The sequence below is a fragment of the Centrocercus urophasianus genome, unplaced genomic scaffold (genome assembly GCF_019232065.1).
Source record: "Centrocercus urophasianus isolate 14NV4802_14NV808 unplaced genomic scaffold, USGS_Curo_1.0 seq_10, whole genome shotgun sequence".
In the NCBI taxonomy this organism is placed as follows: domain Eukaryota; kingdom Metazoa; phylum Chordata; class Aves; order Galliformes; family Phasianidae; genus Centrocercus; species Centrocercus urophasianus.
In genome coordinates this window covers 74,438,003-74,454,844 of record NW_024884142.1, presented here as the reverse complement: position 1 = coordinate 74,454,844, position 16,842 = coordinate 74,438,003, and the positions used below count along the sequence as shown (strand labels likewise).

Here is a 16,842-nt window from a genome sequence, read left to right as displayed (position 1 = left end):
TACCTTTACTGTAACACAGCCATGCTGTTCAAGAATCACACACAGTTTGCTAACTGAAAGTACCACAATCATTTTTGAGGAAATAACAGGTGTGCGTGCTCCAGAAATGAGGCACAATTTCAATTCCAAACAATGTTCAAAGTTGTTTTAAATAAACACCTTGCTGTTCTCTCTTCCTCTTCGACACGCATTTATTAGCTTTGCGCTTCTTGCTTCTAAATGATTAAGAATCTATAATCTATTTCTTGAACATCCATGAAGCATGCAGCGACTGCACGTGCTGATGCATGAAAGAACACTGAGGACATTTTAAAACTTCCATGGCAATGGCAGAGTGCACAGTCTGCACCTGACCTGCGCAGCAGCACGGACAACCTGCTCTTCTGATCTAACTTCAAAATTAAACCAATATTCAGGCTACAGGAGATTGAGCCAGGTCTGCGTACAGACAAAATCTCTAAGTTGGAATGAAGCAAAAATACAATTCTCCCCTTTCAAAATGGCAAAAAATACCGTTCGCCTTCCACCAACCATAAATGCAGCTCCAAGTTACTGGCTTAACGTTGGAATTTTCCCCACTAACATATTTCTTACATGAGCTTGCAACGGATTCATGGTGCAAAATAGCCAGACCTGTTGGAATAGGCAGAAAGGAATTCAAACTTTAATCTGATTGGTTTAATTTTTTTTTAGCAGGAGGAAAAAGAATAAAGTTACAAGATTCTTTTAATATTTTCACAATGTTAAACTAAAACTGAGCTCTAGGCTACATGTGTAAGTAAATCTAGAACACAAAAGGGTTAAATAAGATCTTCTTTTAAGATACAAGAACTTAAGCTTTCTTTACGCTTAACAAACTTCACAGAACAGATACTGCAAAGGAACAACCCCGTCCCCAACTTCTTTGTTTAAAGTGAACATTGTCCATAATTCACATGAACTTTTAAGTAGCGTTCTCGCGAGAGCCACCTTGAAACCATCTGTGCACTTGCAATGAGTTTGAAGAGAACATTAAGGAGGAACAAAATAGCATCTTCAGTATTAATGCAGAGAAGTCTCGTGTGTCATTCAGAATGCCCATCAAATGCTATGAATAGGGTGTTGTAGGAAAAGAAAGTGCGTATCGCAGCAGCAGCTGAAATCCGTGCTTTCAGAAATTCTTCATGGCAAATGTAAATCATATCCTTGATGGTCCCTTTCAGCAGGACCGCTTCCTGAAAATGCAGCACATTACTGAAGATTTTGCTGCTGGCTTCATGTTCTTGAATAATAACTATAATAACAATAACTAAAAAAAAAATAAATCACTTGCCGTTCGGATAGCTTGCATTTTATAGAGATGGGACACTTCTGATTTGCTTCATGGCTAACTTATGCTAATACAGTCAGATGCTGAACGCGTGTGTGGAGATATGTTTAATTTTTATTTTTAAATTAGTTATCTCCTTGTTAAATGCTTCTACCGGAGTAACAACATGACTTAGCCTATGAGGAGTTAGTTACCTGTACCAAGTGGAATGGAGGCTGACTCATCCAAGCGTTCTCCCACAACGCTGGGGTTTTCCAAGTGACGGTTACTTCACCCCTCTGATGTTTTCTACCTGCCCAGTATTTGAAAATGAGACAAAATCTTTCCCTCCCTCGGGTTTTCTTACAGATGTACCTGACTGTTACCCTTCGCTTGGGATCAAGCTGGGCCACTTCAGTACAAACCCTTTTTACTCGCGTAAGCCCTGTGTGCAGCAGGAGACGTGCTGAATATTCTGTTTGCTTTTTGTTCACAAACTGACGAGACCGGTGCCACTCAGTTCCGCTCAGTGTGACACACCGTAACACAGACCCATGGGTCTCAACAGAGCCCAAGCATTCCACTCCATGTAATGCTTTTCATATTCACTTTCTATACCGTCTTTGCAATAGATGCGGGCAGAGATGTTTGTGAGAGCGTTCAGCTGCATAGAAACAGGGCTGGTGTAACCCGTGTGATTATCTCATTGACGTTCTGATGTGAGGAATACAAACTCAATCTGATACAGGGTGTTTCACTGGTTGTTCCCCAATACTGTTACTGAATTCCGTTTGCTACAAAATGTCCTTTTTTTTCCCCAATATATAAGTCTAGCTACAGAAAGTCAGTCTGTAGAATCCAGCCATGGCTACTGTGCTGTGAATTAGCCTTATTTGATCAATTATCAGATACCTGCACTTAGCAAAAGGCAAACAAGAGCCAATCAGGTTTCGGCCGGTGGGAATGGCTGCACTGCTCAAGTGTCTGTGGAATCTTCACACGACCCTCAGAATCTCTGTGGATGCCATGTAAAATGTATGCACCATTTACTGCTCTGGGATGGAGTTGGCTTTAAAGTGATCGTAATTTAACTGAGAGGAAAAAAAACAAAACAAAACAAAAAAACAAAAAAACCCTGATAGGTTCCTTATAGTAAGATAGATATAAAAAATTTTTCATAAGAATCTCTGTCCCCCTTTCTTTTTGGCTTCCTGGGAAGAACCAGAAAGATGTTCCTACCCCAACAGAATCCCTGATGCTGGTGACACTGCCTAACTCAAAAGCCACACGCGATGAAGGCACGAGTGACCAGTCAGGTCTTCTGGGCTTAAGCAGCTGCAGTTGCTGCTCACGGTAGTATTTCACCTCCTCAGGAATAACCAGGCATGAAGAAGTGAAAGGCTGCACATTAAACAGTTTCTCTGAAAGCCACGTGCATAGCAAACTTTTACACCAGCTTCTATACAACTATTTGTGTTAACTCCGCAGCTGGAAGGTTCCCAGCGTAAGGCTTTTAGAGTGACTCCAGCAATAACAGAAGCCTTTGGATTTTTCTCGTTTTGATTAAATCCACTAGCCATGCTCAAAAATAATGTTTCTTCATGTTTTAATTTTTATACGGTGGCTAGCAGGCACCTTAGTAACCAGCCAGAAATCAATTTCACCCACCATCATCCCCTAAACTACAGTACCAGGACGGTTGGCTAAAGAAAGGAAACTGATTGGCTGTAGTCTGAAACTTGCCTAGTACAAGGTGTCTGGCTGACTTTGTCCTAAATAAGGCTAACATTAGTGAACTAAGAGAACAGCATTTGGTTGCAGTCTTGCACTCAGGAACATCCTTCGCCGATGCGTTGGCAAGATCTTCCTACTTTCCGATCCAGTTTCACCATTTTCATGATGGCTTCTTCACGTCCACGTCCCATGTGGTCAAACGTGCAGTCGTGCTGTTCAGGAAGGCGATGTAGCATACAGAACACGTAACCTACCATGGAAAGGGAGACAGGGGAAAAAAAATACGGGAAGTTAAGGACTTGATTAAAGTGGCAGAATCTTACCTGAATCGCAAGTGAAGTAGCACCTACTAAGGAATTGATCAGCTGCCAAAAATCAGTGCTGGCTCCAAGCTTCTACTTACCTTCTTTACATGGCATTAATAAATATCTGATTATTTATGGTATTTCTTGCACATTTATCAACACGGTGTCAAAGCTCAAGTCACACGAGTGGTTTTTTGCCATCCTTTCATCTTATAGGAAAAGTCCCTCAAATAGTCTGAACCTGGCATGCCCAGATGATAACAAAGCTAATGGATTTTCTTTTTTTTTGAAGAAAAGCACGCTTCTCACCTTCACTGAGCTCCTTTCTACTTTACATGGAATGTCAGTGACGACACTCATACGTACAGCAGCCCAGGTTTGGCTCCCAGCAGACATTCAAGTCAGGACTGTCAGTACTGACCGAGAGAGAGATCAGTGCCTGACGCATTTCTGTTTTCAGGAGCTTGTTGTCATGGACTGTTCCAACACTAACATGGGGGCAAACGGGCATTTGATGCAGGACCATGTCAGGCCACATCATCGTGTTCTGTAGATAAAAAATGTGGGTTATCATTGTCTCTCTCTAAAGCTCATGTTTCTCAGCAATCCAGGAGGGCATCTCCAGCAGCCACCTCCTCCTCCTCCTAGTCCACCAAGAAAATCAGCTTTTTGACTTACTTGGCCCAAACACTGTCTAGCAGTACAGACATTGTCTCAATTTTCCTATCTTTAAAATGAATGTGATATTGTCATAAGTAATACTGGAAAGATACAGCAGTAAAAAGAGTTACACAGCCACAGGGTCCACGTAGTCCACTGTATATGAAATGAGGGATGCTACTGCCTATGCTGCAACATTGTTCCTGAATATGGGTACAAAGAGCATCACTTTGCCTCCCACGGATTGCTTTACGTTGCTGCCAGTCCTTGAACGCTCAAGAGATTCAAACTACAAAATGATGACATTTGACAGATGGTAGCAGATAAAACTGAGCGAATGATCAAGAGTATGTGCATGTGTGTGTGTGCATGTGTGTGTGTGCATGTGTGTGTGTGCATGCGTGTGTGTGCATGCGTGTGTGTGCATGCGTGTGTGTGTGCATGTGTGTGTGTGGCTCAAGCAATTCAAGCTCCTGAACCATAAGACGTAATAGTAGGAGAGGACAGGCTACTTTTATGTTAATGTGACTGTTATGAAAACAGAAAAGGAAGAAGTACCACACGCAGAATTGTTCTTAAAAAATTCAAGAAAATTGACTTATCTTTGCTCGTTGTTTGAATAGCACCAACTAGGAAAATATGTGTCTGTTATCTGTGGCTGGCTTTGAAACCCAGTAATAGGAACAGAGCAAGAAGTTTCCTGTATTGGCACATGGAATTCAGGAATACAGAAATGATCCAGACTAAATTGAGATATAACATCTTTCCCCTTGTGATCACTGCCTCTACTTCAATCTCAATCTGCTCACACAACACTGAGATGTGATGAATATCTTCCTCAAGGTGCCAAAAATTCAAGGTTTGATTGTTAAAATGGGAACAACCTTGGAGTACAGTTTTAATGCTGAATTGGCATTTTCATTCCATTCTTTCTTACAGAAAGCAAGGACTGAAGTTTTCCCTTCTTTTTTTCTTGAAATAAGAGTTCAAGTTATGGAACCAATGTCACTGTAGACACAAGGACACATAAACAGCTGATGAGATCAGCCAAAAAAAAAATCAGTTAAAGTCCATCAACTTATTTGCAATGGAAGTAACAGAAGCAGATGCCTGAAACCCTGCTTCAGCACACTGTGCTCAAGTCATTTCAGTTCCCAGTTAGGTAAAGACTGGTTTTAACTCCTAATGTTTTACTGATTCTGTCCACGTGGTTACTAAGTCTATGTAGAAATGCTATCTCACGTGATCTAAGAGATACGGAGTATGTACACAATCTTCTGCAGTTTCAACAAGTTCCCTTTGGTTTGATAAAGTTTGATAAATCTAATGAAGAAATACATTTAGAAGATGATTTATCACTTCTGAACAGGACCTTTCATTTGCACCATCTCTCCTCCTTCTACAAAGCCCCTTGCCTTTTGTACACTAGTATAACTTCATGGTGTTCCTTTTTACTTCGTTCTCTCCAAGCAAATACAATCCATTCTGCACTTTGTCACATCTTTATCAAACACACTTTAGTTCTTTTTTGAGCAGCTGCTTTCATATAAGGCTAACGGTGCTGCATGCTGCATTCATTCCAGATGAAACACACAGTATTTCTTCTGTTCAACAACTATTTCCTTATTCTTCAAGAATTTCTATATTCTTCTGAATTTCTATAACTGTCCACACAAAAATGGCAGTGATTCTCATTTTTTAATCCTCCTCATTTACAGTCTGTAAAAGTGCTTCTACTAATTGCAGCAACTGAAAGACCTAAACCTGTTGTTCATGTATCTATTTGAATTTGAATTGCTAACTAGAATTGATTAAGTGAAAGAATACCCCCATATTTTGAACATTGCTCAGGACTGGTTTGCATCTATCAGCTGTTCTTATTTGAGAGGGTTTATTCTTTTCAAAAAGCGATAGGAGTCTTGTAAATCTTATTTCTGAACCAGACTTCAGAACTCCAGTCCCATTACTCCAAGCGATTAAGTCACTTAAAAGACTGGAACTTTTGTTTTGTTCCTTTGTGTAAGGTTTCATTTAGAATTTAAAGGACTTGGATAACGTTACATGGCAGCCAGTTGAGTAACAGCAGTTCTGAAAATTTCTGTCATTAGTTCAGAGTTTCTTCAATTAAATTATAACTGCAATACTCACTCTTCTCTGGTCTGCACATCAGGTCATTCTGCAGTCTCTATGCACACTAATGCTTGATGTAGTTTTGGTGCCATCAGCTTCTATAGCAGTTAACTGACTTGTACTGGAACATATGGCCATTACATATACTTCCATTCAGGTCCTTAAAACCAATCCAGATTTAGAGATGAAGCTTTGTCTGCTGAGTAGTTGGCTTGTTATGGCTATAAAGCAGAGCTGGATAAATGTGCTTTTTTGGTATATTTACTGTTGATTATTGGAACATATCAAATATAAGTTGTTTCCTTTAAAGGATTTTACTGCAGAAACACTTCTTTTAGCACATTACAGCTAAAAGGCAAAATAAATAAACCCTCTGCTACAGAAAAGAGCATTGGAAAAAGGAATCCATCTTCCAACTGAAATAAGTTTACTGTGGTCATCAACCAAAAATAGTTCAGACTTCCACTTTGAGCATAAAAGATGTAGATCTAGTAAACACAATCATACGTCTCAAAGCACTGCAGTTGCTTTCTGATTTTAGAAGTAACCCATGAATCACCTGTTCCTCACACCTCTAATGCAGACATCATGGAAAAAACATTATTTACTGCATCAAAACCTTACGGCTCCTTTAAGTAGCCTAGAAACTTCTCCATAATCAATCCAAAATTCACCTCCATTTCATCACCAGAGCATCAGTGGCTAAAGCCACGACTGTGCTATGGCTCTGTCTGACTTGTACCCATACAGGTGACTCTTCTGCACAGGACATGCTGAAACAACAGCATTCAAAGAAGTCCACAATTGCACACAAGCACCTGTGAAGTTGATTTCATCATTCCTGAGGAAACTGCTGAAAAAAGGTAATGTGAGATGAAAGACAATATAATCAGCTTCTATTCAAGACCAGAGAATAGAGCAGACCTAGTTCACTGCATGTATAATGAAAAATGACTGCATTTTCCTGCATTCAAGAGCAGTGACTGATGTATGGAATGATGGTGAGAAAAATATTTAAACAAAAACTGTATTTTAATTTTTAGACTTTGCCTTCAAATTCTCAAAGTTACTACTGTAAAAATATCAGCAAAATACATGAAGCATCAGAAATAATTCAAGTAAGTGGCGTAATAATTCATGACACAAAAGCCAAATTGTAATTGGGGGAGGAGTCCCTGATTTTGTTCAGTATTTTCTCTATGTTAACTCAACAGAATACAGCCAGGCTTTCTAGAATGTGGCATAAATGCCCACTATGCAGATTACTGCCGACCATCGTGGCACAGCGCATGGCTGGGATCACTCAGGTGGGGGTATTTGGTCAGGCACTGTGTCTTCTAAATGCTGCTGGAGAACATCACACTCTTACAGAAGATACAGGTAATACAATGATTCCTGTTACTCAAACTGTCATAACAGAAAGGAAATTCTATCCCTGTTCCCCCAAAATTCTGGTCTTGATCTCACTGATGAAACATCTAAATGATGAAACAACTAAAGGAAAACTGTTCTTTTCCTTGTTTGCAAAAACGTTTTGAAAAGTGGTGGAAGTGGCAAGCAAAGTTATTAAATATTTATACAGCTTACATATTTACAGAGTGGCTTAAAAACATTTCACAGTGTCTCTATTTGAAAGATCCTGCTGTATATTACTCAAGTAGTTGCGTGTTCCCACAATAACCTTTTAATAACTGCCTGCTATTCACATTCTTGTTCTTGTAAGAATAGCATACAGCACGTCGTGCTTCATATGACAGATCCATCTACTGAAGAAAACTGAACCCCATGTATGCAGAGGTGTGTTCCTGCATTCCTAAATACACGTATATGCAGAATTCTACAAGCCTGTGTTCCACACCAAGTGCAAGAACAGATTTTAACATATCATTAAAAGATAAACATACCTTCAGGATACAGTATACAACATGGCTAAGCCACACAGAGAAGATCAGCTCGTGCAGTCATACATGCTGCTCCAGCACTGCTCAGAATAACTGGACATCATTCTCCAGTAGAGTGCAGTAATCTCCACAGTAACATTTATGCATCTCCCCTCATCTGCTCCAGCTGGGAAGGCAGCTTAGTTTGTGCAAACTGTACTAGCAAAAAAAGCTGTTTTTAAGAATGCAGGAGGGAAATCCTTGTTTTTCAACACTTGAAATTGGTAAGAAAAAAATGTGCAAGTACAGCCACTGGCTACAGAGACAGAGTCAAGACCCTGAAGACTTGTGCAATGAATACCTGAGAAAACCCCAGCTCTCTGGATCTCAGTGTAGTGCAGTTTATCCCCCCAGTATTTGGGTGGCTGTTTGAAAGAGTATTCAGCAAGAGAAGAAAGTAAAGCTGCACTACAGTCTAGGACAGCAAAGCTTCCAGCACTGCTTGTGCACAGTGCTATTTTGTATCTCAAAAACATTCTAGCCTGTTGAGATCCTTCTACACAACTCCCTTCTTGCACAAACTCCAAATATCTTTCTTTTTTTTTTCTTCTCTGGGGGAACGCTGTGCATCAGCAATGTCAGCTTACATTACACAATTCAAGGAACATTCTCCTTTCTTGACATTTTCTATAAAAAGCAAGCAGACCCAACCCCAACAAGCTGAACAACACACTTTTGGAATTAAATAAGCTAAACTCTTCTCATGCTTCCTTTTCCCCAAAATGCCATGGACCTCAAGTCACAGTAACTTGGCTGGGAACACTGTCATTCTTTCCTGTGGGGAAAGAGCAATACCTCTTACTGTGGTGAAGGTTTTTAACCAAATAGGTGTATTTAGTAAAACTCCAGAAAACATAGTTTGATGCATTCCTTCCTACCCTTTCCATTCCAAGGATAGGAACTTAAACTGCTAAGTGCTCCAAGTGACAAGTTTCCAAATATTAATACACACAGTGCCTTAAAATGGATCTCTCAAGGCATTTCAGTTCCATGTTCCTTAGCAAACCTCCTGTGGTCACTGCACCCTGCCTTTCACTATCTTTTGGTTTACACATTTCATCCATGATGCTGTGTTGGGCTGATGGTTGGTCTCGATGATCTTAGAGGTCTTTTCCAACCTCAATGATTCTCTGATTCCCTGACTATCAGAATGATCAATAGCTGAATCAAACACAGGAAAAGAACCAAGGTGATAAGATACCTTAAAATGTTCCTCAGTCTGTCAATCCATCCATGGCACTGGAAGTACACCTGGGACTTGAATATGCTACTCTGTGCTGAAGTCATTATCTCAGGTTTCATGCTTAGAAGAACACCAATCTGTGACATCTGTGATGCTAAATAAACTTTTATGCCTGAGACTCGGGATGCTTATGAGGTACTGCAAATTAATTCTGTATTTCTGCTACAGAGTTTGCGCTTAGGAAAAAAGGGGAACAAATATTTCTTTTCCTTCTTGCTCTGTTTTCTGTCTACCACAAAGAGGATAAAGCAGTATGTATAGGCATACATTAGAGACAAGAAAGCTATAATTGAAACAAATCTCCAAGGGAAGACACTGTATACAAAAGAAAGATGATGTCATCATAGTCCTGTAGCAGCACCTGGACAGGTACTGCTGAAGACTCTCCAAAAACTCCTCAGACTCCAAGGCAAAGGCCTTTTATTTCCAAGTTTAAGTCACATATAGCCTGCATTTCAAAGTGTATTCTGCCTCTTTTTAGATGATCATAAGCCTGGGAAGCTGCTTCAGAGAGCACAAGAGATGCAGTTTTGCTCTGTGCAGACTGCAAACAAACTACCTTTTAACCCAATTTGTGCTAATTTGAAATTCAGTTTCCTATTTATCGTACTTCTTTACGTCAACAGATAGATGGCCATTTTTTCCTGATACAGATTTTGAAGACAGAGCATATATTATTCATTTTTATTATTAACAATTTAGAAAGAGATTTTATGTAAGACACTAAGCTATTCCTTGATTCTGTACCTACAAAGAAGATCCCAAAGAAATGGTCTGCTCTTATTTCTTTGAAGATGGTTTACTTAGAGGGGAAAAAATCAGGTATGCTCTCCTAGATTCAAGTGCTGCTTCTGCACTGGTGGATACCAACTCCACAGAAGTCAGGAGCTTCTTCATGAAGAGATCTGAGGCTTCTCAGGAAATTATTTCTGAATTTCAGGGGGTCCTCAATGACTTTGTGTGACAGATAGAGCATTCCTGCTTCAAAACAGTAAACTACCATTAAAAAAAGTTTGCTGCAGGTCTGGTCCATCCAGGCTGGGTAGGGATTTGAACAGCCTGGTCTAGAGGGAGGTGTCCCTGCCCATAGCAGGGGGTTGGAACTACATGATCTTAAAGGTCCCTTCCTACCCAAACCATTCCATGATTCTACAATTCAGGTTCATAATAAATGCTGCAGGTCTTACTCATGATTGTAAGTTGTTCCAGTGTGTGCCAAAAAGAATAGTGGTGGTTAGTCTCTTATTTTGGCACAATGGATCTGTCCTATGGAACACAAGCACATTAGAGTAACTACATTTACATCAGAACTCCTTCACCCCACTAAGGATTTATTTGTTAAGGTCACCGTCTATTAGAGACAAACTGAGCAACTTAGATTCACGATAATTCCCACTGATACAACATGCAGTATTTGCTTCTGGACTACTTTATACTAAAAAAATAAACAAACAAGCAAACGAAAAAAACCAATCTGCCTACTCATTTCATCTTATGGGTCTTCCTCCAATCTTTTTCACCATCCAAGTTGCAATCCAGAGCAGCCAGGCACAAGCAGCAGCTGTGACCCCACAAGCTGACGTACCAGCTAGCATAAATGGCAGGTTGCCACTGTTGTGAAATACAGTGCAACTTGATAAAAACTGTAATTATAATCATATTATTTCTCAGTGTAACCAGACAAAATATTTTTCTCTAAGAGACTTTGCCAATTGTTGAAGCTAAAAAATTGGTTTAATTTAACAAGACAATTTTCAAATAAAACATTCTGCTCCCAACAGCAGTACCAAACAGTTAACACCACTGTACAACTAACCTAGGGGAGAGGGGAGTTTCATACAAAATTAAAAGGTTAAATCTTGTGTAGGTGAAGAGCATTTCCCTTTTTTGAATAACTGTGTGGCAATAATCCTGCAATGATATGTCCTGGAGGACGTAACAACGCCACTGTGCTCATTAAAGGAGCACTCAGATCCATGCCCGTGTGCCCAAGAACAAAGTGAACACAGACCCTCCCCTGTCATTCCTAATTTCACAACATCCCGGAGGATGCGGGAAAATGATTCCAAAAAACAGAGCAGAGGCTGGAAGATATGCAGTAAGAAGGCAGAACTGTGCCAAAAAGGAATCTCACTGCCCAAGATCAGACACCTCATAAAACTGAGGTAAGCCATCTAACTAGGTGCCACTATTGTAAGTGGGAGTACTCTTATAAAACACTAATTCCATAGGCTGTACTACCATAGATGCAAATATCTGTTTCCCATCCAGAATAACGTCAGATCTTGGAGAGGGGAAAAAAAAAAAAGTGATTACTGAAAAAGGACCAACAAGTAGAGCTACCTTAACTCTGTAATGGGGCCTTGTGTACAGGGCTTGACATTTTCCTATGAGATAGATAGTAGTAATACTTGTAGACGTCTGTGCGCCAAGCCCATCAGAGCTAATGCGCTCATCCCAGAAACTGAGGATTTAATTAAGAGCCAAAGTGTACCCAGTAATTTAATTATAATAGCAAGCAATACTGGTGATTTAATAATGTATGTGTACCGTTTGCTTAGCTCAATGAAAATGCAAAAAAGACAGAGCTACTAATAAAGAACTGGAATAAATAATGAATGGTTCTGTACTAACTTACTGTACGTGTTGTGTTAACTAAATCTTCTCCTGGATCCTTGACATATTTTGACTTCTCATCACCACATGCTGAATATGATTCCAGGTTTGAATCTTAGTGTACTTCCTGAATGATATTATTTACGCCTTGGGCTGAAACAGCTTTCTAGAGGTTGCACCGTATTGATCCAGTTCGACTGCTGGACTTGCCCAAATCACTAGAGAGGCAGCTCTCTTGTTTTAAAACTTGGATCAAATTTTTTTTAGGCCACTAACATTTTACTTCCAGTGCCTCTTAGACTACCCTTCCTGTTCCACATAAGTCTTCTATTCCTGTACCCTCTTTACAGCCTGTACCGAGAGTAATTCTTCTCAAAGAAAAACAGAGCTCCATTCAGAGGCTGTATTTATACCACAGAGGAATACACAGACTTGTATGGATGCACGTTTCCCCTTCCCCACCTCCTCTGTTTCTTTCTTTACTTTTTTTTGAGAATACCTGCACAACAATTCCTGCTCCTGCCTGTTCACAGTATGGCAGGCTGCCCCATGCCCCATTTATTCACCTATTTGGGCAACTCTTCTGGAAGTCTGAAACATTTAATGACTGTGAGCAGCTCGGTAGGTGAATGTTTTCATTTCATTTCAATACAAATATAGACACGATTACATAAACTTATTACTTTTTTAAAAAACTCCCTAAAGAAAATTCCACACGGTAGAGATTATGCTGCTCATACACAGTTTTTCACCTCTAAAAACTTTTCCTCAGGGCCAGAAATATTTGATATCGAGAGCTCTGACACAGACTGGTATTATTTTTCACTTTTGGGAAAACTGCTATACAGTGATCTTTATCCCACAGCAATCTCCACAGTTAAGAACTCTTGCAGAGAAGTAAATAGTCCCAATATTTGGCTTTAACACTTTCTTATACCTTAAAAAGGTGAAAGGAGATCAGTGCCATGTTTTCTCCCCCACTTCCTTCTAAGAAAAAATTAGACTTTCAACAAAAAGAATCTGTAGGGCATCATTCCTATTTACCTGCTGCATATGCTTCTTTCTTCTTTGTATGGGTACTGATAGAAGAAGAGACCCAACACAGCACAGCAACAACACTTACCTGTCCCTCACACTGCATCACCTCTGCCAGAGCTCCCTGAAAGTGATAAGCTGAAAAACTCGCTGTATGAAATGCATTAAAATAAAATCTCGTATTTTAAAAAGGTGGGCTTAAAAGCTCAACTGACCCATCTCAACCACATTTGCTGATCAGGACTGTAGGAAGGTAACCAACAAGCTCATTAAACACTACTAAATCAGAAGAATCATAGAATCGCTCAGGTTGGAAAAGACCTTAAAGATCATCAAGTCCAACCACGACCTAATCATACTATCCTAACTAACAACCCTTTGCTAAATCATGTCCCTAAGCACCACATCCAAATGGTTTTTAAACACATCCAGGAATGGTGACTCAACCACCTCCCTGGGCAGCCTATTCTAGAGCTTAACAAGCCTTTCTGTAAAGAAGTGTTTCCTGATATCCAACCTAAACTTACCCTGGTGCAACTTGAGGCCATTTCCCCTCGTCCTGTCACCTGTGAGAAGAGTTACCTGTTGTAGATCTTTAGGTAGCACGATGGGAGAAAACAGTATATCAGTAACACAGCCCCCACTGGTTGGGTATACTGGAGGAATACACTATATAGAATTTGAATATTGTATCTACCTTATGAGCCGTGTTACAAAGCAGACCATGAGCCCCATTTACAACTGCAAGTCTACAGACAGCTGAAACATACACTGAAGCCTTATTTCTGAGTCCTGTCCTTGGAACCCAGCAGTCAGTTTCTTGCAACTGTTCCATTTGTAGTATTTTCAGAATACGTATTACTCAGATCCATAATAGTTAACAGCTCCTCTTCCTTATCATTTCAAGTCATGATATCATTATCATTTACAGTCTTGGGATAACATCATAGTAAAATAAAACAAAAGCCCTTTTGTTGAGTTTAAATTTTCTTGGTGGTGGTGTTTTTGTTCGTTTTTTTTAAGCTAAGATGCTGGGCATTGCTGGAATGGGTGAAGCAAAAGTACTCTTTTGGAAACAAATTCCCAAGGTGCACAGTTCACAAAACACAGCCAATTATGGTACATCTTAAGTCACGGCAGCGAGTCTTGCCAGAATTACATGATGTCACCAGTTCCTAATAAGATTTGTTTTTCCTTTAGTACTAGTTATTATTGAATTGGTTGACTCAGTCTCCAGAAGCAGTGTATGTATTTAATTTTCATCAGTGGAAGTACATCTGTTCTACCAATACATTATCGTGTTTGGAGCCGTTCTGCTTTGTACCACATCAGCCTTACCCTTCTGGAAGGTGGAATGGCCAGTACCATTACCAATTCTGCTGCATGCAAACAGGTTCCATAGAAACGGAACCAAACTTAATATTCTACATAGTTATAAGAGAAGCATTGTTTTCAATACATGTTGGGCTGTTTTCAAGCAGTTGTCAGAGCTTTTTCTTTTTGCTTATCTATACAAGTCTCTGTTCTTCTTCCTGTTCTTTTGAAGATTATTCTAAATTAAGTGAGTAAATCAAATCATTCCAAATTTATTCTGGCACAATCCAAACAAGTGCCTCATCTCCTGTGTTTATGAACAAGCTGCTCCATTACACAAGTTAAGAATCTGCAGCTGTTTGTCTTCCATTTGCTTTATTATTGCATCACAGTGAGTCTTGCTGCTATATTACCTATAACAACAGTTGAGTCTCTTCTCCATGAACACATTTTGCTTCTGATGGCCAACGGCAATGCTCAGTGCTTGACTTGAGCCCATTTGTTCCCATCATCCTCCTACCCCTCTGCTTAGCAGAAAAGCAAACAGAAGTGAAGCAAAGGGCACTAAAACAGTCTCAAGCAAAGAATTCTACCAGCAGCTGCACTGAGCTAAATTAAGAACAAGGATGTGGAAAAATAAGCATATCTACAAACCAAAATGTTCTTTTGTATACCTATTGCCTGTGCTCATGTGTACGTATGTGTCTGTGCATATAGGCATGCATTTATACACACAAGACAAGCCAAATACTAAATTACCAAAGACTTTAAAAAGAAAAAATGGTAATACAAAAACCACCACTGAGAGTTTTGTTTCCTGCTCTTACCAGGATTACAGATTTACAGCATTTCTAATGCCTTCTTATGGTAGTTGGATCTCTTTTTAAAACATTAATGAGTAAATGCAAATTAAGTCCTTTGCATCATTAATAAACAATATATTTTTGAATGCTGGCAACTGGCAAATTATCCTTAGAAACCCCATCAGACTACGTCAGGAGACGTTTAGGATGAAGGATGTTCTGTAACAGACACAAGGACAGTTTGTTTTTAACGCTGCTCTTGTGCAAGATAACCATGTTCCCCACTGGTTTCTTCCCTCCCTGACCTCATGGTCAGCTTTCCTTTCAGCTATTTGCTGCAAATGAAAGTCTGCAATTACCAAGTTTGTAATTCTGCTTTTCTGAGTAATCTCCCCCATGATCGCTGCTCACATACAAAGGAATGTGGTGCATCAGTATCTGCGTGGACATAAATTTGTAAACCTGACATGGATTTTAGCTTCTCTTTTATCTCTATTTTTCTGTATGAATGAATTTGTCATTTTAGCTGACACTGTAATGAAACACATACACCTTGTAGTACTGTGGCCTCCTTTCTTATCCATTCTTCCTGTCCCCTTCACTCATCTAAGAAAAATGCACTATTTTCAGTGTTTGTATGCAGTAACCTTATATGAAACAAGTAACAAATTCTTCTGGTACAAATTGAGTTATAAACTATTCAAGCATCTTTTGATTTTCTGTATCGCTAAGCTGCAGCTGCAGCGATCACCTCACTATTAAACATGTTAGAACTAGAAACCATTTTAGAAAGGCAAACTCATCCACTTTGATCACATTCTGCTGAGACATTTCACCAACTTCTAATAAAACTTTAATATGGAATGTATTCAGGTTGCACTGAAGTCACATTCAGTGCCATCTCTGACAATCGTGGCACATCTCATACTGCAAAGATTCATACAGGCTTCCAAAACTACTCACAAGAACAACAGATATTCCTATCAGAGATGCACACAGTCTTATCAGCAGCATCTCTCTAAGGCTACCAGAAGACAGATGCACTTACTTTCCAGGGCACGTTATCTTGGCCAATCCATTGACTGCAAGAAGACAAAACTAAAACCAATTCTGCATAGGTGGTGTATGACTTAACAGCCTGTTAGGACGTGGCCTGTAAACAGTAAATCATTCTATACAAACCCACCGGTACGCTGTATTAATTTCTCTTTAATTGGTTAATTGCTGACCAGGACCTGGATTTAACACAACAGGTGTGAAACCCCTTTAATGAGCTCTTAGAACACCCTTGTACGTCTCATGCAATTCCACCACTATTAAAGATCACTACAGACTCCCATTTAAAGCTTTGGCTTTAAGTAGCAAGCGATGCCACAACTGGTTTTGTTGTAAAACACTAAGCCTCTGCCATGAAATCAAGCAGCGTTTTCTGCTCAAGTAATTTCCATGGCTCTTAATTCTACAACTCAGAATATTTAAAAGATGTATACAGCTTTATTTAGAAGCAATATAGATCTGGAAATTAAGATAATGCCCATAAATTCATAGTGCTATCTGCAAATAAAAACAAGCTTGCTTTTCCCAAACTACATTTCCAGAAACATGCTGGATAGCTACCGTTAGCAGCAATTTTGCTAGCTTCAAAGCAAGTCTGTGATGAACACTTCCTTATCACACTGCTGAACTGATGACTCCATTTAGCAATCAAGGATTAGATGGTTGATGTCAAACTGCCTACGCTCCCAACAGAAATGCTATAATGGAATACAAGTGT

General features: G+C 39.6%; 1 protein-coding gene across 2 annotated transcripts in view; it reads right to left on the bottom strand.

Annotated features, from left to right (window-relative positions):
• Positions 1-636: 636 nt before the first annotated feature.
• ZFAND3 (zinc finger AN1-type containing 3) overlaps positions 637-16,842 on the bottom strand; it is a 130,432-nt gene continuing 114,226 nt past the window's right edge. For both annotated transcript variants that reach the window (XM_042829436.1, XM_042829521.1), the window contains exon 7: positions 637-3,272. In XM_042829436.1, the coding sequence (XP_042685370.1) occupies positions 3,118-3,272 (155 nt within the window). In that variant the 3' untranslated portion in view covers positions 637-3,117. The remainder of the gene's footprint in view (positions 3,273-16,842) is intronic.